At 42.5% G+C, this 16,497-nt stretch overlaps 1 protein-coding gene and 2 long non-coding RNA genes across 4 annotated transcripts; 1 reads left to right on the forward strand and 2 right to left on the reverse strand.

Moving 5' to 3' along the window:
• Nucleotides 1-80: 80 nt before the first annotated feature.
• Nucleotides 81-5,712, reverse strand: LOC101158817 (NADH-cytochrome b5 reductase 2). The gene is made up of 9 exons (XM_004084183.4): nucleotides 5,579-5,712; nucleotides 5,302-5,451; nucleotides 4,722-4,794; nucleotides 4,494-4,600; nucleotides 4,193-4,322; nucleotides 3,996-4,079; nucleotides 2,963-3,048; nucleotides 2,769-2,868; nucleotides 81-468 (listed from the first exon to the last, which is right to left on the reverse strand). The coding sequence occupies exons 1-9, from the start codon at nucleotides 5,591-5,593 to the stop codon at nucleotides 296-298; spliced, it is 918 nt and encodes a 305-aa protein (XP_004084231.1). The 5' UTR covers nucleotides 5,594-5,712; the 3' UTR covers nucleotides 81-295.
• Nucleotides 5,713-7,556: 1,844 nt separating this feature from the next.
• LOC110013428 lies at nucleotides 7,557-8,960 on the forward strand. Its single transcript, XR_002288549.1, has 2 exons — nucleotides 7,557-7,890; nucleotides 8,529-8,960. It is a non-coding gene; the product is annotated as an uncharacterized LOC110013428 (long non-coding RNA).
• Nucleotides 8,140-16,299, reverse strand: LOC105357430. Of its 2 annotated transcripts, none has more exons than XR_002288548.2 (3): nucleotides 12,587-16,299; nucleotides 11,519-11,676; nucleotides 8,140-8,931 (listed from the first exon to the last, which is right to left on the reverse strand). It is a non-coding gene; the product is annotated as an uncharacterized LOC105357430 (long non-coding RNA). The 2 variants fall into 2 exon arrangements; XR_911359.3 differs by having other exon boundaries at nucleotides 8,140-10,013.
• Between the last annotated feature and the right edge of the window lie 198 nt (nucleotides 16,300-16,497).

Below are 16,497 nucleotides of genomic sequence, written 5' to 3' on the forward strand. Positions count from 1 at the left end.
CCACTTTTAAATCATCAGTCAACTGAGAAATGTGGGTGTTGGTTTCTAAAGACAGAACAAAATACATTTAGACAAATGCTCTTCCTGAGGTTTGCTGATTTTTCCAACATCACTGAAATGGCTTGATATTACATCTGTATTCCAAACTATATTAAAAGAACATTTGAGGGTTTTAGGAAGGCGGACAAAAGACTTTTGGCTGGAGCTGTTTCACCAACATCAACCCTCACACAGTCGCTATGGCGCTGGCTGGCTGGCTGGCTGGCTGGCTGGCTGCTTGGGCGGTGAATTCCTCCTAATAGGAGAAGATGTTTTCTTGTGCATGTCCCAGTTTTTCCAGATTGGGGAGACAGGCGTTCTGGATCATGGGAGCAGGACCGCAGAGGACAACCAGCAGGTCGGAGGACGGAGGAGGAATGTTGTCCTTGATCATGTCAAACGTCACAAATCCTGAGCTGTATTTCCAGCCTGAAAAAAAACAAAACTTCAGTGATTCACAACTGAATGTCAGCTGCACATGTTTATTTAGTATTTGATAGATATGACTCTCCTCTTTATTTCTTCTTTTCTTCGATCTGAACGCAAACCTTTTTCTGTCTGAGCGCATTTTAAAATATCTGCAGCCTCAGCAGAATATTGAGAGGCACAGAAAAGATCTTTACTCATAGAAAACCTTCAAATATGATGATATTCTAGCTTCAATGTTCCATTAGGTTAAACTGTACGTGTTGCAGCTGTAACATGTTTAACAGTGCGACTGCAGTGAGTAGGGGAAGGTTTTCAAACATCAAGGTCAGGTGTGTTTCTGCTCTGCACCGAACTAATGAAAATGCAATGAGAAGCAGCCTTCACAGCAGATTATGCAACAACATGATGCTCATTATCTCCCTCCACTTTAAGGATTATGCAGGAAAGACGGGAGTGTTTTCTGAGCCGCTCTGACTCTCATTGCAGGGATTTTTGTTCCCTCTTTGTTGGTCTGTCTCTGAATATTCAGCTCTCAAATGCAACACCTGAGTACCAAGATTTCCCATGTCGTATGGTGACATCTTAAAAGTCAAACACAGGAGTTCGTATCTTCAGTGGGAAAGAAATTCAAATAAAAACAAAGACAGGAAGGTTAAAACAATTTAAACAGCAACTTTTGTATAGAAGTTTGACATGTCAGATCCTATTCTCTGAACATGTATTTTACATTTTCTGCTTTAGTATAAGACAGAATTTGTTAAATTGTTATTTACTGCGACTCAAAGTAATCAAGGGGGTGTTTTTTAGAACCCTGATTTGGTTAGAAACCAGCAGAAAATGGTTTGTTTGCATGGTCTTGACCTGGATTACAAGGCTGCTGGATTAATCTCTTAAATCTGTCTTGTTTCCACATCCCCATTTTCTCACCTGTATGCAGCATGTCTTCTTTCATCCATGTGCTTCTCTATTTTATAACATGAGAGAAGAGAAGAGAAGAGAAGAGAAGAGAAGAGAAGAGAAGAGAAGAGAAGAGAAGAGAAGAGAAGAGAAGAGAAGAGAAGAGAAGAGAAGAGAAGAGAAGAGAAGAGAAGAGAAGAGAAGAGAAGAGAAGAGAAGAGAAGAGAAGAGATGCTTCTGCAGGAAAAATGGAAATCAGGTTTTCCTGATCCACTTCCAGACTCCAGATTTCTACATGTAGTGGACACACCAAACTAATCAGCTGATTGAACTACAGAGACACCCTGAAGAAGGAAGAGCTGGAATCAGTGACATCTGGTGAGGTTGATGGCTGGTGAGGCACCGACTCCTCTGCAGTCAGATTTACAAGAACTGAATATTTCAGCATTCATCCAACAGCAGGTAACAGCATAGAAGGTACACACAAGAACATATTAGTCCTACAGAGAATATTGCTTTTATAGACATGGATAGAACACTCTTCTTGTGTATACATTATTCATATATACTGTAAACAAATTAAAGTCTACAGATGTGATCAGCACACATTTCATTTTGACCCTCTATAACTATTTCTGGTATTTTTTCAACTTCAGATTCTGGTGCTTTAATGTTATCAAATGTTGTCAGTGAAAATGATCATTACAATAATTATTTAGGCCTAAAATCTAGTTTTCAAATACTTACATGTTTTTTCCACTTACTCCCATGTTATTTTTAAAAAACAAACATTGAAAACCATGTTTGGCCTCACTTTTTGAGTCCATGCGTTGATCCTTCTCCACAAAAAGCTCTATGATCTGTTGGAAAAGTCGTCCTTATTTCCTTTAGTTTAGTGAGTCTCTCTCTCTCATTGGAGACAGACGTCCTCGGTCTGTTCTGTTTCTACTACAAAGCAGCTGTCAGCTCACGTCTGCCCCCTGCTGGCGAGGCTCGCCTCACTGGCAGCTTTTTCTCCGGCCTTACAGTCATCGCTCTGACCGTACTCTCTGTTAAAACCGAGTCCTGCAGTCAGACATGAGGCGAAGCGCTCCAGAACTTCACCCTATGCGATTGCCCAACACTCAAATTTGGTGATTTTAACCTCAGAAACTGTGGAAAACGTCTCGAGTCAACCGAAAATGTATCTTTAAGACGGATCAGTGGAAATAATATTTACTTAATGTAAGTTTTTCTATTTAATCACAATGACAGGTGAGGCTGAGCCTCACTTGCTTCATCTGACCGCACGTCGCTGGCTGGAATCATCTGCATGATGTTACCAAACAGCCGGTCTCAGAGTGACACAGATGACAGTTGTCCATTTCTTAAAAAATGAAGAACTGTACTCCCTGAATCCTCACCCTGTGGAGGTTTGTCCAGCGTGTACCAGAGCTTGACCTGATCAGGATGGTTCTTCTGCACGTCGTCCAGCTCCTCCCTCAGAAGGATGTCCTTCTCAGTCTGATGTGAGGAAAACAAAGCACACATTTTTTCTTCAGGCTGTGCTTACTCAGAACAAGAAGATGGAAGTCTAAAGTCATGACACACTGATGACCTGGTTGCCAAATATCAGAGAGCACTTGGTGGTGTCCTTGGGGTCGCTGGTGATCTTGCGAATCAGCTGCAGCATAGGAGTGATCCCTGAGATGGACAGAGACTCAGGTAAAAAAAAAGTGAAACTATTTTCATGGTTCCATGTTTAATTTTTAATCTGAACCTGATCTAAAGAGAATCTGTTTCATAAATTGGCAAACACAGATTTTCAGAGTGACACTTTAAAGCGAATCAAGGGTGAATTCTGTAAATGCTCTGAGTGAATAAAGGTTGGAGAAACGTGTAATCATCCCACAAAGATGCATGTTAGAAAGCATCACCAATGACAAACCTCTGTTTTTTACTTTCTTAATTTTACGTTTGTTAAGTTTATATTCATCATTTTGTCAATGTCTAAGGAGAGTCCCTCTTGTTCTTGGGGGGGGGGGGTGTTAAAATAAGACTGTGAATAAGAGGAAGCATTACCTAAATACTGTTGATAAACATTACAATTTTTGTATTGGCTGAATAGAGTGATATGTCAAATCTGTTTCTGATTTTTTTTTTTTGCATTGAAAATTTCATACAAAAAAAAAGCATCACCAAAGCATAAAACAAAGGGAGTTTTAGGAGATTGTGTTTCAGTTATTCAAATTAAAATAAAATCTGAGGTCCTCACATTGGACAAATACATCTGGTTTATCCCTCAACTTTTGGCCAAATGTTGTGTGGCCGAATGAGACAAAACAAGAACTCTGTAAGGTGTGGGTCCAGATCTAAACTGATAAAGAAAAAAAACCTGGGACATGGGGTAGGAGTGTGATAGTGTGACATGATTTGAGTTTTAGTTCATGACCATCTGAAAAGCACATCCTTCACAAATGTGCAGTGATGTGGCTGCAGCTCCTGATGGTTCTGCAGATCGTCCTGGAACTGAACCAGGCCAACGTTTGTGTACCGTCTTATGTGTTTGAACTTCATGTGCCGCTTAAAGAAAAGCTAATCGGACCTCACCAGAGGTTCTGCCATGAGACAAGAATGATGTCCAACCGTACCAGTTCCTCCTGCGATCATTCCCACATGCCTGAACCTCCGAACCTTCGGCTCTGACTTCTTGTTGGCTCTAATGGAGAACCGACCTGATGAAATGAGACAGAGATCCAGTCTATGAACGTGAGTGACAGCATACTTCCACTGTGCAACAGCACCACCTGCAGGTGAAAGAAGTAAGCCTTTCATTTGGACACCATACCATTGCCCTGATACACCAAGAGCCCGTTTGGCCCTCTGAAGTCAATGGTGTCTCCAATTGACATTTTGTCCAGGTACTGAGACATCTGACCTCCGTCTGGGTAGGTCGGGTGGGTGCCTTTATAATAAACCTGCAGGTAAAGTTGCATTTTACTCTCATGCTCAGTTCAGTTTTTTTTGCTGTGGTGGTGATTTGAGGACACTATCATCATCGACTCAATCCCCAATAACTGACTTTTTAATGTTTGAGTGTTTTTTTTTCACACACCACTTTTAATGAGTCATTTGAGGAGAAAACATACCTTCACCACAAGGTCAACAAATCCTTGGTCTTCATCACAGGACACTGGAGTGTAGGGTCTGACCACCAGAGCCCCGTTCACCTTAGCTGACAGGTAGACGTGCTGGCCTGGTGTAGAGGACAGAGTATGCCTTCAGGTCACTTTTTGGATTTTTTTCGTCTTGTTTCATGACAGATGAGCCCTGGCCTCTACACACAGTCTTCTATCAGAAAAGAGCTGCGTCATTACCTACTGGCAGTCCAAGGACGTGAAATGAAGAGGGAAGGCCGAAGCGAAACTTCTTTGTGTCCTCACTGATTTCCTTTAAAAGAAAAAAAAACAGCTGGAGAACCGGACAAAAAAAACGGACATGTTAAAGTCCGTTGTCCCATGTTAAAGACATGCTTTTTTTTTAAAAAAAAAAACAGGTTAATATTATGATCAGCACTTCACAAATCTTTCAAACCTCAGTTATTACGCGTTTATTCACTTAAAACTACATTACCCACAATGCAACTCGGCTTTAACATGGATCATTTATAGTTTCAGAGTTTAATTCTTTTTATATCATCAGCTTAAATTCAAACTCTTTCTTAAACTCCAGGTCTTGTTCTAGACCTTTCACTTGCAGCCCTCAGCTCGACATCACTGCACACGAGCAAGTTTCTGCTGCCTGGAGATTGAAGATAAAAACAAAAACAACTTGATTTAAATGCCAAACCTGATCCGTTTGCTGCGTTTGGTGATCGAGCAGCACCTACAACTGCCACAGTTCTGAGAGTGAGCACTCAGCTGTTCTGGTTTACACCAGAGTTTGAGAGGAGCTCACCTCTTTGCTTATAAGAGGTAGCCGATATTTCAGTGTGGGGTCCTGGAGAGTGATGGGCCCCTTGGCCTTCCTCCCCTCTGGAGAGCCTGATGACAGGAAGTACAGCACTGTTGCTGCCAACACAGCGAGGGCCAGCACCACCGATATCACCTGCACAAAAACAATCACAATTATTGTCATTTTTCCTTCTTCTATGCAGCAAGATGCAAGAAGTTCAAGAACCAAACCAGAGGAGTTAGTGGCTCAAGGCAAAAAAAAAGAAAAGCTTCACTCTCACCAAGGTTGGGTCCATGGCTCTGCTTAGTGCCAGACTGTTCTTCCACCCCTGCAGACCAGAGTCCACACTCTGACCGGGGTAGGCTTTGCTGCTGGGGGAAAGGTGACAGGTCCAGAGCACCAATAGACAGAAGGATCCGATCGTGATAGATGGCCCTGAGGCGGAGCTCAAATGCTGAGCAGGGCCTTGAAATCGCACCACTTACAGAGGGGAGGAGAAACAGACCACCTCCAAGGGAGGCTCCTGGATCCTCCCTCTGCTCCTTTCACTCCCGTCGACGACGCACTCCTTTTCTGTGTCCTTTGACAAGAAGCTCTGAGGAAGTTTATGACTCTATCCTGCAATAGTCCAGACTGTTTTAGAAATCCTTCTTTCTCACTGCGCCTTTGAGGAAAAATGTGACCCCCACCATATGTCCAAAAACTCAAAACATTTGCACACACACACCAACCCCTGCCCCAAAAAAAGGGATGACATCATAGCGGGAGAAAACATCAAAAAGGATAAATAGTGTCAAAATCTCTAGTGGGGCTTAAAAAGAATATCCCATAATCTACTAACAAAACCAAAACACGTGTGTCGGGGAAATGCAGAGAAAGTTTGGATTTATTATGGGATGGCCAAATGATCTATGGCTTGGTGGCCATGTTGTGGCAAAGTGTGAAATATGGTGATTTTCACATTTTTCCATAATAAGGGAAAGAAAACATTTAACAGTTAACTCTGGACACCTGGGGCGCTGTAACTAAGAAAAAATTTCAAACAAGAGCTCGGGTCGCAAGTCTACAACCACAAACGAAGTTTTGCTGACCTTTGACCTCGGCAAGAGGCCACCATCATGAATATCCCACTTCCTAACTCCTGGATGATCATTGGGAAGCTACTTGGGAAAATATGTTGGAGGTAAAGTTTGTAGATAAAAGTAGTCTTCCCCTGTTTTGTCACCAAATTTATTACTGGAATATTGTGAAAATTGAACAAAAACACCCGGCTGAGGCTAAATGATATGCTATGACATCCAATATGAACATATTAGGAATGTGGGCGTGGTTGACAGAAAAACCTCCGCTGCCAAGGACATCCAAAAATGTACTTTTGCAGATTCTTCTAAATGTTATATAGACCTTTTAGTGACCCCCAGGCGACCAAAACATAATTATTTTTCATGAGTTTGTCACATGCAGCTCTGACCAGACAGGCAAAGCTTTCATTGAAAAGGTTTTCTTGTTTTGCTTTCAAATTAATTTTTTTCAAGAGAAAGACAAATGATGAAAAAATACTTGATCATTTTAAGCAAACAAGTATCATTTCTTTCATAAAAGTAAAGACAATGTTGGTGGTTCTTTTATTTATTTACAGAGGAGATTCTTAGTGTGTCAAAACAAAACTATTGGGCCAAAAATATCACTGTACATTTTTTTAAATGTTTTCATTAATGTTTTAGAAAACTTTCTGAAAATCATGAAGATGTCTTCAGATGGATTCTGGGTGGGAACTCTGATTACACTAATCCAGCTTCATTCTCCACAGAGAGGCATGCTTCCTTCCTTTATCCATCCCTGATGCTTCACTGTCACAGTCTTCATCGCCCGAGGCTCCGCCCACATGCTCCCTGGCATCCTCTGAGGTCTCCAGAGGACTGCTGCACAGCTGGGTCTGAAAGGCAGGTTTGTTTTGAATCTGGGAGAAGAGTTTGCAGACATAATCAGAAAAGTCTCACACTGACGCGTTCACCACAAAGAACGCCTTCGACGCAGAACAGAACGGACTGTCATTTACGCCGACAGCTGTCCCTCATTGGTTTACGCTTCAGGGACAGGAGTTCTACGTCATAGCAGCACCCTGACTCAGTGTCTCGCCTCGCACACTGTAGCCTTCGCCAAAAGAAAGACAAAGCCACCGAAAGCCCCCACCCCCACCCCCCACAGTGTTTCCTTGAACGAAGCTCCTGTGTGAACACTGAGGTTCTTCTCTGTTGGAAACACAGATATTTACAGGGAGATGGATGAAAGAGGCAACACCCTTCACCTCCTGTTGGGTTCAGAACTACAAGTTCTCATTTGTGTTTCCACATCCAGCCAGTAGATGGAGCCCTGATGCAGCAGATCCAAGTTAGATGTGACCTTTGAGCCCTCAAGCTTCCTCTAATGTGAGATCTTGCTTTGTGATGAGGATGATGGTGGATTTTAGGGGCAAAGGTGCTCTAGTTTCATAAAACAGAACTGCTTTAACCCCCTCTCTATAAATGCACACTATAAAAAATAAGCTTCTAAAATAAAGAGGCGTGAAGGCGTTAAAACACTGAGATGACGGTAAGTTTGGAACATTTTTATATTTAAGGCTCCTTCACTGTAATGCCTTTCACATTTTTAAGTGCTAAATGGAAGAGACCTTTCATATTGAAAAGGTGTGACATCATAAATACTTGAGAAAATAAAGAAAAAAACATTTAGGAAAATAGAAAGTGTTTTCTAACAGTTTAAGCACAGTTTTGTGAAAGTTAAAAAGTTGAATACATCCAAAGAAAACTTTTTACTGATGTTTAACTAGAAAATGTTTATTCAAAATTATAAATACATTTATAATATATTTTGGGGTTATCCCAAAACAAAACAAATGTAACTTTATTTTACATTTCATGCAAACTCATCATTGATTCACACTCTTTCCTAATCCTAATATTTGAACCACACCTGTGGATTATAGTCACTGTGAGTCAGCACACCTCAGAGGTGGAGCTTGACATTTTACAGTCTAAAAAAACGGGGTGGAAGGGGTTGGCTCTACAAAGCGGTCTCTCAGGGGAGTGTTCATGGTGCAAAAACCCTGGAGACCCTGGAGAAAGCAGACAGGCAAGAAAAACAGAAGGATGAAGGAGACACAAAGGTTATGGTAAAAAAAAGAAGAAAAAAAACAGTTCTGGGAAAAAAAGCACAGCTGTTCCTTCCAGTTCTTCAGGTTCTTCTGTGAGCAAACGGCTGAAAGATCTTCTCCTGAGGAAAACAGCAAACAGAAACACCCAGAGCTCACAGGTCAGTTAAAGTCACTGCTTGTTGTGGGCATGTGCAGAAGCATCTGAATACTCGTCTTTCATCCAATTCCTTTGACTCGTGTCTTCCCTCTAACCTCCTGTCAAAATGTGAAACCACTCTTCTGAAACCCGTCCACTCTCCTGCAGCTTGGTGGAGCCCATAAACCCCCAAACAAACTCAGCCGACTGCAGCAGATGGCAGCGGAGTCGGCCTTTCTTTCCAGCTTAACATATGCAAAAACGGCTCCATGTTCTGCAAAGCTTCAACCGATCCTGAGATGATGTGAGATGTCCTCAGCCGCTTCTTAGAGACCATGCAGCTCTGCAAATAAAAAAAGCGTTTTGGAAAAACGGTTTATTTTCTTTTCCTGCAAGTTGCTTCCAAGAAGCCAAACTTTTTCTTAATAATGGATCAGGGGCAAACGTTTCTGTTATTGCTCATTTTCCACCAGGTTTGCTAGAGACTGTGTCACCTGAACCAGTTCACTGGACTGCAGCCTCTGCTGCTCCAAAGTCACATTTACGGTTTCTGCAATTGGTTCTTCAGAAAAACTGAGGAGCACAACACCGCTCAATTCCGCCTCTGCTATCCTGGATCTTCTCCTTTCAGTCATGACCCGAAGATCATGACCATAGGGTAGGGTTGGAACATGGATTGATCAGTAAATAACAAGCTTTGCTTTGTGGCTGAGCTCCCTCTGCATTACTGCAGCTGCTGCCCTAGCTTTGCTACCAAGTATTAAGTGCCTTTGGATAGGGGATCAAATACTTATTTATCTCACTGAAATACAAATAATTTTTTCATAAATTCTTTTAGGTTGTTTTCTGGATTTTCGTTTTGATATTCTGTCTTTCCATGTTCGAATACATCTACCATTAAAAGTATAGGATGATTGTGTCTTTATTAGTGGACAAAACAATTAAATCAGCAATGGATCATATACTTTTTTTACTCTCACTGTCCATCGCTTTCCTCCTTAGATTTCATCAGGGAGCTTGTTGAGATTACCCCAACAACATGGCCCTACAGAGCAAACACAACCCAACGGACTGAGGGTAATTTGGGCTGCAGAGTCCAGCCTGGTCTCTGACCAGAACAACTGCCCCACATCCTGGTCACACACAGAAGGAGGGAGACAGTTCCGTGTCAGAAACCTGCTTTCATTTAGAGAAGGAAATGCTCATGAGCCGCTGACGCTGTTGCTTTGGCTCTGCTGTAGCAGAGATGTCATGGATCTGGATCTGTTGTTGTGTTTCTGATGGGTGCTGGAATTCCAACCCAGAGTCCCACAACAGCCTGGTGCCTGACTACAAAGCCACTGCCTCCTCCACTTGTATCAGTGGAGAAGAAAAGTGTTGCATTCTGGGAATTCTGCAGCAGAAGTGGGCCTGGTCGGTTTTTCCCTGAAAGGAAAAGAATGACAGACTTTATGAGAGTGTGGACAAAAGGCCCTGTTTGTTGGGCTCTGGTGGGTGGGGGCTGGGGGCCATTTGGTTTTGTTTTGTAGATGCTGGTAGAACCAGAAGATGCAGAATACTAGCCCCACACTGGAATGTCCTTTAACTCAAACATTAACCTTCCTTGCTCCAGCATTATGACGCAACATTTAGCATTGAAGAACAACTGATGAAAATGGAGTTTATGGTGTTTTTAGCATGTTTTTGGATCATTTTTGTGATAATGAAGGACATTTAGAAAGATTGTTGAGATTAAAATTGCATTTCTGAGTATTTCTGCATTCAAATTATTGTGAATCAGGAGCAGATGAAAAAAAATGTTGTTTTAAATAAAGCTAATATGTGATGTAGAAAGTAGGCTGGATAGGCTCCAGCAACCCTGTGACCCCGGGGCGGATTCTGAAGATGGACGGAAGAAAGACTCCAAATGGCATCTTCCAGAAAACAGCTTGGTCCTCAACAACAGCACTGTTTTTTCATGTCTCCGAGCGGTAAATGCTCTCAGATTTTCATGCGCCAAACTGATTTTTGACATTTTGCCCAGCTGCCATGAGCCCCTGTCACATTATATTTTTGCACTCAGACAAACCTGTGCTGTTCCCACAAAGCATGCTTTAGTCTTTTTTTTTGTCCTTGTTGAATTGTAAGAACAACATCTTTGTGAGTTTGTCACAGGTTGAAGCGGTTGAAGATTCTGATAGATTTAGGATTCCTTGAGCACAGAGGTCCCAAATCTCAGCAGTGGACCCCCGACGGTCCGTGCGTCTGAGATCGAGCTCAGATGATTTTCACGCTGCGGTACATTTTTCAGAATCCACAGGTAGTCCTTGTTTGGTATGAAGAAACTAATGGAATCTGTTGTGAGACAAGGAACCCCCCTCTTCTTTTTTAGTGTTTTCACGAATCAGGAGGCTTTGTTTAACCGCCTACCGCATCCTCTCAAAATTGTATTCTTATTTATAAGCGAAGCAAGAAACCATTGAACTGATTCTAAAGTCCTGAGCATCTTTGCTGCCTCTAATAATTATTGATGCACTTAAAGCAGATCGAGTCTTGCTGAGCATTTGCATAATTCAAGCCTCCTGTGGGGCAAAAAGCAAAACACCATCTTATGAATTATTAAAACATCAATCATGGTTGGTATGCTAAGTTAATGTGAAATAAACAATTGAGATTAGCACTATAACTTAAACACAAAAAGGGGAAAGGAGATCGGAGACATTTTTCTGTTTATCAGGAAGTCTTAAGTGTTTTTTTTAGATGACGTGAATATCTGTGTCACTCATCCAAGGGCCTGCGTGCCCCCACTGAAAACGTGAGCCAATCAAACTGACAGTATGAGCCATTCTCCAGGTTGAAGGGATCAAATTCCAGCAGGATACTGCAACCTGGGTGGCACTGATGTTCCACAAACACAACCTGTTAAGAAACACCTCCAACGAGGATGCTACCTGACCGACTGGCTCTTCTCAGTGTTTTGGGATCCCATCCAGCAGTGCAGACCCTGTCCTCCTCTCTGAACTCACTGGTTGTTGTCATAGCGATGAGCTGGGGTTTCTGATCACCCCCTGGCTCTCCGACACAGGTCCATCTTTCACACTGCAGAGTCCTGACACACACAAACACAGCAGAGAGCTCAAAACCCACTAAACACAGGCGTCCCTCTCAGCACTAACACAGAAGGCCCAGAGCATAAACATCACTGCAAGATCCAATATGACTGGCTGTCACAACATGTCAGCCCTGGTGAGTCGTACCCTGTCCTTGTGCTTTCTGTGCAGGTTGGCTGCGGCTGGAGGGCTCCGCCCCTCTCCTGTGGCTGTGCATGGATTGACGCACAGCTGCCTGCACTGTAGGTTAATTTGTTTGAGCTCTATTTAAGTGTGCCTGTTTTCTGTGTTTGTTTTTTTAGTTTTTTTTTTTAAGCCATGCTGGCTTTTGAATTGTGTTATGTTGTGGAGTTTTTCCCACTAAGAGTGGCATTCCTTATTAAAAGAATTCTGGATCTTCCCTCAACCCTGGCGTCTTGACCTGCACCTGGGTCATCCTGATGGACCATGACATTGGCACAGATTAAAAGAGTGACCTTACTCTATCGACATTAATATATATTTAACTTATTATTTTTTTAGGTGATTTAAATTAGTTTTTTATTTTAATCTGTTGTTTGTCTTTTCATCGTGTTTAATTCATTTTAAACAATTTTTATTTATCCAAACATGTCAGATTAAGACCAACATTCTCACTTTCAACTGTGTTCTGGAAAAAGGCAAGACATTTTGAGAAATGGAAATGAAGGGTTTACAGGAAAAAGACAGAGAACATAAATAAGACAATTACTTTGTATTAATTAAATCATCTTCATTGAGGTTATTTTTGACAAACTGATGATGCTTGTAAAAAGTGCAGTCAAATATATTTTCATTTTGCATTATTATTCTTGTGCATTACTTTAAGGCTATATTACAGCAATCATAGTAGATAAAGGGACAGTCTTGATTTTTTTTTTAATCTAATACCATTTTAGTTTATGTACTTGGTAACAATTCACATCCGAGGCGTCTCTGTGTTCCAGGTAGGATCAACTCCACACCTGCAGGGGGCAGTATAAAGAGAACGTGAGTCCTACCCTACCAGGTAGGTGGAGTCAAGAAAGGAAGAAGTATTAAATCACGTGACAGAATGCAGGTGGGGGTCTTGTCTGGCAGTCATGGGGAGCTCCTGACAAAAACATTTCAATGCTTGGATGACTTCGGTGACAGCAATAGTATGTTTAGTTCAATTTCGTACGTATATGTGGTGCACCCAAATATGTGCCTCCACATTTGGTATCTATTTTAAAATTAAAAGCCATTATTTTGTAGTCATTACATTATTTAAAATTTACATTTTGAATGCATTTATTAAAATTAATCTGTGAAAAAAAATAAACTATATTATGAGTCTGGTAGACGGAACCTTCGGCAGTCTGGCAGCGCCTCCAAGTGGCTGAAGACGGATCAACTTCCTGTTTACGTTAGAAGTGATTTGGAGAATGAAAGAAAGTGTTAGTGTCATTTCTGCTATGAGACTCGTTTTATATTTTCACAGACACAATTCTTTTTGTTATTGTGGTCACCGCACCCGGGACCCGTAACAAACTGTGGGGGCTCATCCAGGATTTCCCCTCTTCAGTCGTTGAGGAGCAGATCCATCCGAGACCGAACCACCATTCAAGTCAAGTCAGTTGGTGAGTGTCCAAGGAGGGAGATCAGGGAGCAAAGGATCTTTACCTCAGAAAGGAACTGCACTGCTGAAAGGCAGTAAAACACACAAATCACAGAAAACTATAACAAAGAAGAATACAGAAACCTACATTGACATGTCGACAGTACGCAAAAAACCAGTGTGGGAAATTAGAGGATGCTTATTCACACTCTCCACCATAAATCTCTTTGAGCTGGCAAGAAGCATCGCTACAGACAGTAGCAACTCCATACAATTCAGTCAGCATGACAAGGAAGGCTGCATGGACTATATCGCCTCTTATTTACAATCAGACACTCTGCTGAACCTTGAAGATGAGGGGATGAGCCACCTGCTCATGTTGAATGACCTAATAAGTCAAGCTATTAAAACAAATGATCCAGAACCTCCAGCTGATGCATCCCCCAAGGCTGAAACACATGCCATGCAAAGCTCATTGCGGCCTAACATATTACCAGACCCTTAGACACCTTAGAACAAATACTAACACAGAAGAACAATCAACAGAAGAACTAATGAGAATGTGTGAGGAAAAGATTGAGAGGCTGAGGCAATGCGAAGTTACAGCATCACAACCTGCCACAACGCCGAGTCGTCAAAGTCACTCACAGTCCCAAAACAGACCTCTTATCTCTGAGAGACCTTTCCTACCTGCCTCTGAGAGAATTCAAGGTGTTTGGAGGACAGATCAGAGATAACAGCTCTGACATTAGCTACAACATTCTCACCAAACAGATCAGCGAAGGACCTAAAGACGGTTTTGCTGAAGCTGAGATTGTTAGAGGTGTACTGAGAATTGTAAAGCCTGGTACCTTTAGGGACATGCTCATGCACAAGGATGAACTATCTCAGAACTGCAATGCTTCTTCAGGTCTCACCTCGGAGAAAAAGCAACAACGGAGATGTTCCAGGAGTTGATGTGTGCCAAGCAAGCCAAACACGAATCACCTCAACAGTTTTTGTATTGCATGATTGGACTCAAGCAGAAATTAATCTTTTAGTCAAAACAGGCCACCTCTGACATTTCCTATGACCCCAAGACAATTCAGGAAGTGTTCCTTCACACAGTCTACCAAGGCCTGGGAGTTAAATATGCAGACTTGCGCTTAAGACTAAGACCCCTTACTTCAAATCATAATGTCACTGATGAGGAGATACTTAGCGAAGCCAGGAAGATAATCAGCGATGGAAAAAGAACATCAGCGGAGATTAGGCCAAGTAACCCGCCAGAGAATCGTACAAGCTCAAAGTTCAGTAATTGAGACAAAAGAAACAAAAATAACCAAAGATCAACAAATGGCTCAAACAAACAACTCACAGACCAAGTAGAGACGTTAACCAACCTGGTGGCTGGTTTGATGAAATCAAAAGCCACAGGGCCATACCACCATGCCCCATTACCACTGACCCAATACCGAACTCCTGTAACGACACCTTCGCCTTCAGCCACAATACTGTCAAGCTCCTCAACCCTTTGATCGCCAAACAACCCCATTGAAAAGAACATTCTGCTGCCCAAAATGCAGTAAGCAAAACCTGCAGGACTGTTGCCATTGTTTTGTGTGTGGTGTGAATCAGGGCGTCGTGCAATTAGATGCTTGAAGTGGACCAAGTTTCAGGGAAACGTGAATTGGCCTCTGTCGAGGGACAGCCAGAGGCTGGTCCAAAGCTCCGGTCCCATCCAGTAAAGCCTTCTCCTGCACAACCGCATGCAAGACGCCACAGTAAACAGTCAAGAAAACAACCTCAATACCACCAGAGGAAACCCTATGAGAACCCCTTTTAAAACACCACAAGATGTAAAGTTCCCCTTGACGATAAGAAAAGTCTTTTAGAATGTTTGATCAGTGGTTATCCAGCGAAAGTATTGTTTGACTCTGGTTCACCAACCTATGGTAGACCAACATTGGGCCAAGAAGTATATCCCCAGCTATTCAGTGAGACCACTACAAGAACCTCTTAATGATGGGTTTTAAGTTTATGCAGTCAATGGCCAAACAGTCCCCTATGACGGGTGGGTAGAACTCCCAGTCACACTCGCTTGCCAAGAAGATCCTAATCTCACAGTACAGGCACCATTTCTTGTTAGTAGATTGTCACTGCCCCAGCCATTAGTGGGAGCTAATGTGCTTGGAGCAGTTATTGAGAGACAGGAATCAGATGACGAAGCCAGCACAGTTCTATACAGCCTCCTTCGTCAGGCCTTCGGAATGGATGAAGAACAAGTAGTTGCCATGGTGAACTTCATTCAAACACCAAAAAGTACAGATAGAGGCCCAGCCACAGTAAGAACTGGCGGAGACAATGTAACTATCCCTGCTGGGAAAGCAGTTCAAATATGGTGCAGAGTCCCCCAAAGCTTTGACACCTCTGTCCCCTGGTGCTGTATGAACCTGAAGAGGAGACCAATATGCTAAGATAGTTAAGCATGGGTGAAGGACTTTTAGAGGTCAACAACCCCCAAAGACCCTATGTAAAGATCCCCATTTCCAATCACTCTAAACATGAAATTTTAACATGTTCTTGTAGCTTTTGTCTGATGGTGGAGGACATACACTAAGAACATTAAATTTAAAATGACATTTCTGAGTATTTCTGTACTCAAATTGCTGTGAATCAAGAGCCGATGAAAAACTGTTATTTGGAAAAGGGGACAGAAAATACGCTGAGCGGGTCAAAAGCTTCCTGCTCTGCTCCATTCTGATGCATCCACCTGCAGACTAACAGATCCATGAACGTCTTTGTTTCCCTCATCTGAGCTGCAATCTGGATCTAACTGTACGGATGGATAGCTCTGATATGTAACGTTTTGAAGAATTGGAAAAAGTAAACTTCTGGATTTACTTGGCAAACGACCAACCAGATTTCTAACATATTCATATCGTATATCATTTTGGGGCGTCATTTATGATGTCCAAAACTCTTTTTCACTGGATATATGTGTGTGGAAATTTTATGAGTTCAGGACTGCTGCCACTGCTGCTGCTGCTGCTGCTGCTGCTGCTGCTGCCACTGCTGCTGCTGCCGCCGCTGCCGCCGCTGCTGCTGCTGCTGCCGCTGCTGCTGCTGCCGCCGCCGCCGCCGCTGCTGCTGCTGCTGCCGCCGCCGCCGCTGCCGCCGCTGCTGCTACAGGGGGACAGAACTACTACCTTTATAAAAGGAGCAAACGTGCAGCATCATACAG

The sequence above is a fragment of the Oryzias latipes genome, chromosome 6, assembly GCF_002234675.1.
Source record: "Oryzias latipes chromosome 6, ASM223467v1".
In the NCBI taxonomy this organism is placed as follows: Eukaryota; Metazoa; Chordata; class Actinopteri; order Beloniformes; family Adrianichthyidae; genus Oryzias; species Oryzias latipes.